General features: G+C 52.2%; 1 protein-coding gene across 1 annotated transcript; it reads left to right on the forward strand.

Moving 5' to 3' along the window:
• Window positions 1–1,543: 1,543 nt before the first annotated feature.
• Window positions 1,544–6,796, forward strand: LOC135398422 (uncharacterized). Its single transcript, XM_064629830.1, has one exon. The coding sequence runs from the start codon at window positions 1,544–1,546 to the stop codon at window positions 6,794–6,796; it is 5,253 nt and encodes a 1,750-aa protein (XP_064485900.1).
• The last annotated feature ends 1,636 nt before the right edge of the window (window positions 6,797–8,432 follow it).

An 8,432-nucleotide genomic window follows, 5' to 3' on the forward strand; every position in this document is an offset into this window, starting at 1 on the left:
CATTGAACGCTATATCGACACGGAGCTTCATAACGTGGACTCACCATCCATTGTTACTCCCCCCCCCCCAAACCAAGCCCCAGCGGCCTAGCTCCGGAAAGCACATCACCTGGTCGGACAGCTCTCAACTGTCCCTAGCGGGGAGGGGGCTGTAGCAGCATGCCACAAAAGACGAAGGGTGCGGTTTCTTATTCAACTCTGGCAACTCCACTGATCTCTATAGTATACGGCTGGATCGCGCATAGGGTGCTCCACATCGTGGAACCGGCCGCCATATTGGTGGGCCCAACACGTACTGTCGTCTGCATTTAGTTAAGCGCGGCTGCCCGCAATTTTTTTGTTTCCTTTAAATTAGAGGGCATGCCATGCCAGCTTGTTGCAGTTTTCAGTGCACTTCACGCAGGGACAGACGAAAGGGGTTAACTTTTCACAGGTAAGCTATTTATTTTGAGGAAAAACAGTGTTTATTCGTATCGAAGGTATGGCGCGCTGCTCGAAGTCTCCGGGAAGCTCCTCCGGCGAAGAACCCCCTGCGATCTCTGTCTCTCTCGATTTCCAAGCCCGAGAAGGAAGTTGCATACGAATTTTGCAAGACCATAGCAGCGAGCTCCGAGGCGGCGAAATGTTCAGGCTTTCAGGAACATGTTGTGCAGCTACAGCGCGCTATTAGCCAAGCTCCTCTATCATCAGACCCCGACATGGATGCAGACTTCACGGTTGCAGAACTCAAGGCGGCCCTGGCGTTTTCTCGGAAAAAGTCGTCACCTGGTCCGGACTTGGTCACCTATGCTGCGCTCCGTAACCTGAATGACACCTGCCTTCTGGTCCTCTTAGAGATCTACAATAAATCATGGAGGGATGGACAAGTCCCTGCCCAGTGGAAGGAGGCCCTAGTGGTTCCCATACTGAAACCTGAAAAACACCCCTTGGACCTGGCGTCTTTTCGGCCTGTCAGCCTTACCAGCTGCCTAGGGAAAGTTCTGGAGCGCATGGTGCTGCACATGCTCGAGTGGTGGCTTGAGAGGAGATGTGTTTTCCCCCAGGAAATGTCAGGCTTCCGTAGGCATCGTAGTTCAATGGATTCGGTGATGGATTTGGTCTCTACTGTTGAGGAAGCGAAAGCCCGGAGGCAAATCGTGATGGCTGTCTTCCTGGACGTCAAGCGGGCGTATGACACCGTAAGTCACCCCGGTGTTCTGCATGCGTTACTTCGGTCGCAAGTGCCTGGGCAAGCGCTTGCATGGCTTTCCGACTTCCTGAGCCAAAGGCAAATTTTTGTCAGAACAGGCGAGGGTTGTTGTGAAATATGCGGTACTGTTTGGTTGGGTTTTGGTTTCGGTTTGGGTTTGGCTACAAGGACGATGTAGCGCGCTATAGTAGCGCGTGTTACTGGCGGTCTCGAGCATCTTTTTGGAATAAACGGTCTGTACAAGTACGTCCGCCTCCCGCTCCGAATTCCTGGGCCTACGAGTTCCTCAACACAAATCTTGGTGCCGAAACCCGGGATCTTACAACGACGGAGGTGGACTAGACAGCAGCTGGGATGGACCGTGTGAAGCAGAAACGCGGTGTTCTACGCGCGGCGATCACGAAGCTCATCAACGAAATTGACCTACTGCTGCAGACAACGGCCCCAGCCGCCGACGTGCTGTCCACAAAGCTGGACATCTTGAAGTCCAAGGAAGAAATGTTGCAGACTCTAGACCAGAGCATAGAGGAGTCCGTGCCGGAGGAGGCCTTCGAACAGGAAGTCCAAGGCGTTCTCTCTTATGAGGAGAAGATATGCACTGCGAAGTCCCAGATCACTCAGAAACTGAGAACGTACAACAGACAGCTACCGCGGACAGACTCGTCTCCCTCCAGAGTTCCACACGTACAGCCGACGCAGAACGCTGCCGCCTGTAGGGTGAGACTGCCGAAGATCGAAATTTCGAAGTTCAGCGGAGACTTAGCCGAGTGGACGACGTTCTGGGACCAGTTTCAGTCCAGCATCCACACAAACGAATCTCTGCACAAAGTCGACAAATTCAGGTACCTGCAGAGCTATCTTACGGGCAAGGCTGCAGCAGCTATCAGTGGACTCTCACTTACGAATGAAAACTACGACACTGCAATAGATCTCTTGAAGCAACGCTTCAATCAACGACACCTGATTGTCGAGGAGCATCTAAACCGCTTACTGCATCTTCCACCTGTGGTTGACGCAGGGAAGTTCGTACGGCTACGTGAGCTATACGACGAGGTCCAAGTGAGGGTACGAAGTCTACAAGCTCTGGATGTCGGCACAAAAGAGTATGGGATCATGCTGATGAGCGTCTTACGCAAGGCTGTGCCAAGAGAGGTCACCCTGGAGTACAATCGCAAACACAAAGGAGCTCCTAGCGAAGGTAGGACCGAAGTAGAGGACTTTATGGACTTCCTGAAAGTCGAAGTGGAAAGCAGAGAGAAGGACACGTTGCTCCCAGACATGCAGAGGAATCACGCTACGAATCTTAACGAACCGCACTCCAGAACTGCACCAAGAGATGGTAGGCGGCTGTTCGAACGACAAACGACAGGTGCACTCACCACAGGAGTGACGCCACAGCAGCTAGAATGTCTGCTGTGCAAGGCAGCAGACCACGGCATAGAAAACTGCCGCAGCAATCTTTCGGTGGGTGACAAGAAAGCCCTACTTAGTCGGGAGGGCCGTTGCTTCAAATGCGGCAAAAAATATCACAGGTCACGTGATTGTCGAACTGCTCCACGCTTAAGATGCGCAACCTGTGGCGGACATCATTTCACGATACTGTGTGATCGTCCAGGAAATTATAGAGCAGCGGAAGACCCCAACCCTGCACGCCTCGGGGTCATGGCTTCGTCTGCGCTGTCGACATCCGACGCAGCTGCGGCCACTGGACCTGTTCTTCTCCAAACTGCTCGCATTTGGGCGGAAACAGATAGGAAGAGACAATTTGTACGAGCCATGCTGGATGGAGGCAGTCAACGGACGTTCATAAAGGAATCACTGTCTCACGAACTCAAATGCGAACCCGTCGGGGAAGAAGCTCTGTCCATATTCTCTTTCGGTTGTACTCCGCTCAAAAGGACGTGTCGTCGTGTGAAGGTCTGGCTTCGCAGCCAGTACAGGCGCCAGGACACATGCGTCGAAGCGTTGGAAACGCCCGAGATCTCCGCGAACCTTATGCCTTCTCCTGACGCCAACGTCACGAGAGTACTGAACGAGAAAGGTATGGAAGTAGCCGACACCGCGGTATTTGGCACAACCTGTAAACCCGAAGTCCAGATACTGATTGGTTCGGACTATTACTGGGCGGTCGTGACGGGCGAATCCCAACGTATTTCGGAGAAGCTCTTTGCCGTCAACACTATATTCGGTTGGACAGTTCAAGGGCCTAATACGTCATCGTCTTCCTGCTTCAACACCGGTGTAGGGGTGTTACGGGTTACGGTGGAAAGCACCGAAAACGAAGCATCTGTAGAACTTCAGCGATTTTGGGATCTTGAACACATTGGAATCAAGCCAAACGAGGTCGAACACGATAGCCTTTGGAAGAACGAAGTACTGGCCCAGTTTCGTAGCCGTATTGAGAAGAAAGACAGGAGGTACGAAGTGTCACTGCCGTGGACGGACAAAAAAGAGGAACTTCTTCCAAATCTTCAAGCAGCACGAACAAGGCTGCAATCATTAACGAGACGTCTCATGAGGGATCGTGTACTCATGGAAGAGTACGATGCAGCCATTCGTCTCTATGAACAAAACGGGCATGCCGAAAAGGTGCCGACTGGGGAGTCGGATAACGTAGTCTACTATATGCCACATAGAGCGATCATCAAAAGAGAAAGAGAAACCACCAAAATAAGAATTGTGTTCGACGCCTCGTCCAGCTCTTCAAACGACCCATCACTGAACGACGTCCTTCACGCTGGTCCGAACCTCAACCCTGACATGCTTCACGTGATGATTAAGTTCCGCGCCAACACAATTGCTTTAACTGCCGACGTTGAGAAGGCGTTTTTGCAGATTGCACTAGCCGAGAGCGACCGAGATGCGCTAAGGTATCTCTGGTATGCTACAACACCAAGGATGGGCCAACCATTGCCAGAAATTGAGGCCCTAAGGATGACACGGGTACCGTTCGGAGCTACTTCTAGCCCGTTCCTTCTAGCAGCGACTTTGCGACACCACTTTCGTGAGATGTCCGACATCTTCCCATCCACGTGCAAAATTCTTGGTGAAAGTTTCTACGTCGATGACTTGGTGACCAGCGTAAACACACTTCAAGAGGCGAGACAGCTTTGCGAGGAATCCGTGGCGATCGTTGAACACTGTGGCATGAAACTTCGAAAGTGGGCAACCAATGACCATCAATTGAGGGAGGCACTTCGACAACAGGGCGACGACTGTCTATCACAGCAGCTCGAGAGCAAAGTTTTAGGCGTCATCTGGGACACCAGGACAGACCAACTACGTGTCGCGCTACGTTCCATCATGGACTTCTTAATCACGGCTGATGACACAAAGCGCAGCTTACTCCAAGCGACTGCAAGGGTGTTCGATCCTCTCGGATTTCTTGCGCCCTTCGTTATCCGAGCAAAGATAATGTTCCAACGTGTTTGGCAGAGAGAACTGAACTGGGACGATGACCTCCCGACTGACGTACTTGAGGACTGGCAGAGGTGGCGAAAAGAACTCCACCAGGCCAAAGAAATTGCCATTCCGAGAGCCTTGAAAGGAACAGAAGAAATTCACCACCAAACACTCCACGTGTTCTGCGACGCTAGCTTGCTAGCATACGGTGCCGTCGTATACCTCAGGACAGAATACAAAAACGGCGCATGTACGGTTTACCTCATCCTAGCTAAGGCTCGGGTAGCTCCTTTGAAGCGCATCTCGCTTCCCCGCCTAGAGCTACTTGGAACCTTACTAGGAGCTCGACTCTGCGACTACGTAGCGGCGTGTTTTCCCGACAGACATGGAGCCATACTATGGTCGGATTCGATGATCGCCCTCAGCTGGATACGTGGTGACGCTCAGCGTTACAAACCCTTTGTGGCTAATAGGATATCCGAGATACAGAGTTCAAGAAGCATATCTGGCTGGCGACACTGTCCAGGGGAACAGAACCCAGCAGACCTCCTGACCCGCGGCAGTTCGATTCACTCGTTACACTCGCGCACTCACTGGTGGGAAGGACCACAATGGTTAAAGGAATCACAGGAACAGTGGCCAAGTGCAACCACAGGCGTGGGGAAGGATATTAGTGAAGAAGTAAGAGCGACGCACGTTTTGCTTCTACCATCGCCGCCAACGGAGCCGATCCTCCAACTTACCAACTGCTCTTCTTTAGACAACGTCGTCAGAACAACGGCGTGGATATACCGATTCCTGCACAACTCAAGACGAGATGAATCCGCAACAGGTCCACTTTCTACATGTGAGATCCGACGCGCAGAAAACTACTGGATAAGACAAGTACAAGCGGAATCGTTTTCGGAGGAGCTTGAAGCTGTCAAATCATCATGGCATCTAAAGGTCACATCGAAACTAAGAGATTTGCATCCTTACTTGGACAAAGATGGAATTCTACGCATAACGGGACGTCTACAACGGGGAGAAGAAAGCGAAGAAGTAAAGCACCCGATTGTCTTACCCAAAGATCATCCTTTCACTCAACTTCTTATCGTAAGAGCGCATCGACGTTTGCTCCATTCGGGTGTCCGCGACACGTTGGTCGAGCTAAGGGAGCTCTACTGGATTATCCAAGCACGTCAAGCAGTTAAGAAGGAGCTGTACAAATGCCACCGCTGTAGACGTCAAAAAGCGCGGCCTGCTTTTCTAGAGACAGCACCACTTCCACCGGATCGTATAACAAGAGCCGAACCCTTTGAGGTGACTGGAGTAGATTTTGCGGGGCCGCTCTTTTACAAAGCTCCAGACGTCAACTCAAAGAAATGCTACATAGCTTTGTTCACGTGTGCGGTGACGCGAGCCGTGCACCTGGAAATTGTAGACGACTTGACAACCCAAAGGTTCCTAATGGCATTTCGTCGCTTTGTGTCCAGAAGAGGACTGTGTAAAGTCATTTATTCCGACAATGCGCTAACCTTCAAGCGAGCATCCAAGGATCTGAACAGCCTCTGGAAGAGCGTACGGCACCCCGACGTACTCGACTACCTCTCTCAAAGCCGCATCCAGTGGAAATTTATCGTCGAGAGAGCAGCATGGTGGGGCGGCTTTTGGGAGAGGTTGGTGCGGACGGTAAAAGATGTTCTGCGTAGATCGTTAGCGAAGGCTCTACTACGACACGATGAACTCGTCACAGTTCTGACAGAGGTCGAAGCCATTGTCAATTCACGCCCTCTCACCAGTGTCTGCGACTCAGCTGAGGATCTGTCTGTTCTTACCCCCTCTCACTTCCTCATTGGACGGAGACTGACGGCGCTGCCAGCAGGCACAGCTACCCCCACAACGTCGGACAGCAACACCCTCATCAAGAGTTACCGATATCGTGAGCAGCTGCTGAATTCCTTCTGGAACAGATGGCGAAAGGACTACCTGTTGCAACTTCGGTCCAATCACATTGTTAAAAGCGGAGTCGGAGCGACATTGAAGCCTGGGGACCTTGTCCTCCTTGTGCAGGAGCGCTTGCCGCGACACTTGTGGCAGGTATGCCGCGTGAACTCTGTTATACCCGGAGCGGATCGGAGAGTGCGGGTGTGCATCGTTCGGCTGCCTAGCGGCGCACTGTTACGTCGACCAGTGCAACTCCTTTGCCCACTAGAGATTGTATAAATTAGCTGCTGCTCACAAGCGGGGGGGGGGGGGAGGATGTTGTGAAATATGCGGTACTGTTTGGTTGGGTTTTTGGTTTCGGTTTGGGTTTGGCTACAAGGACGATGTAGCGCGCTATAGTAGCGCGTGTTACTGGCGGTCTCGAGCATCTTTTTGGAATAAACGGTCTGTACAAGTACGTCCGCCTCCCGCTCCGAATTCCTGGGCCTACGAGTTCCTCAACAAGGGTGACACAGAAAAGACTGCTGTTCCGCAGGGTGTCCCGCAAGGAAGTGTCCTAAGTCCGTTACTATTCAATATCGTCATGGTTGATCTCAAGGAATGTCTACCGAGGAGAGTAAATCTCTCCATATATGCGGACGATGTGTGTATCTGGACTGTTGGAAAGTCCCGGCCGGCAATTCAGCATCGGTTGCAAAGAGCACTGGCGCTCCAAAGTCACGACAGTGTCTTCGGTTCCGTCCTCACTATGCTGTTCGCAGCACTACGTGCCATCGTTCATCGGATTCCCTTAGCATCCGATCTACCGGAGGTCAGAGCAGTGCTTGCTCTCGAACCACTTCTGAACAATGGTGCCTCCACTTTGGTACCCCGGAATGCCTAATAGGACAACGACCCTGTCAGCGCTTCGATATCACCAAGCAACAGTCTTTCAATGGAACGCAAGGGGTCTGCAGTCGAAGTTGTCCGATTTCCGCCAGTTTGTGTGGCGACACAAATTCCCCCTCATGTGCATATCTGAATGCGGCATTACCGAGGAATTTCGTTTGTCGGAATATGTCACCTTCGTTTCCGAGCCCCTTGGAAGAAGAAGCAGAGCAGCGCTCTTCGTGCGCTCCGATATACCTGCAATACAAAACCGCGTGCGGATAACAGGGTCTGGCGAATACGTATGCTGTACTGTTCGTTTGGCTTCTCTTGACATCACTGTTGTCTCCTTATACATCCCGCCGGCAACTAATTACAATGTGGATGACTTGGGCGCACTACTGGACAGCATTCCCTCTCCGTATGTCGTCTGTGGGGACTTCAACGCCCATAACATCATCTGGGGCAGTACACGCTCGGATACGAGAGGGGAGAGGCTTGCTGCCCTGTTTCAAGAACGGGATCTTAGGCTTCTCAATGATGGCTCCCCTACTTTTATACAAGGAGCACTACTTTCATCGTGCTTGGACCTAACAGCCGTGTCTGCATCGATAGAGCATCGTTTCACCTGGTGCGTTGACGTAGACACGCTCGGGAGTGACCACCTGCCCATACTGCTTAACATCCGTGGCGCCCGCCGGCCCCGCGCTAGTCACTGCATCAAGCGGACCAACTGGGAGAGTTACAGGACTGCTCTCGAATCCACTCTCGCCGCCAATACGCCCGACAGTGAAAGTGGCTTTTCTCGGGCAATCACTGATGCAGCGAAATTAGCTACAAGCGTTATCCGCGTCCCCGTCCATTTTTCTGCGGTTGATGCCGAATATGAGAGGCTCCGCGCCATTCGTCGTCGCGCCGAGCGCAGAGCACGTCGCACCCAACTTCCAACTCACCAAGCTGAAGCTCGACGGATCCAGAAGGCAATTCAAAGGCGTCTACGTAAGTTAGCGCGCGACCGCTGGCGGAACTTCGCTGCATCTTTGTCACC

This window comes from Ornithodoros turicata, chromosome 6 (genome assembly GCF_037126465.1).
Source record: "Ornithodoros turicata isolate Travis chromosome 6, ASM3712646v1, whole genome shotgun sequence".
Classification (NCBI taxonomy): Eukaryota; Metazoa; Arthropoda; class Arachnida; order Ixodida; family Argasidae; genus Ornithodoros; species Ornithodoros turicata.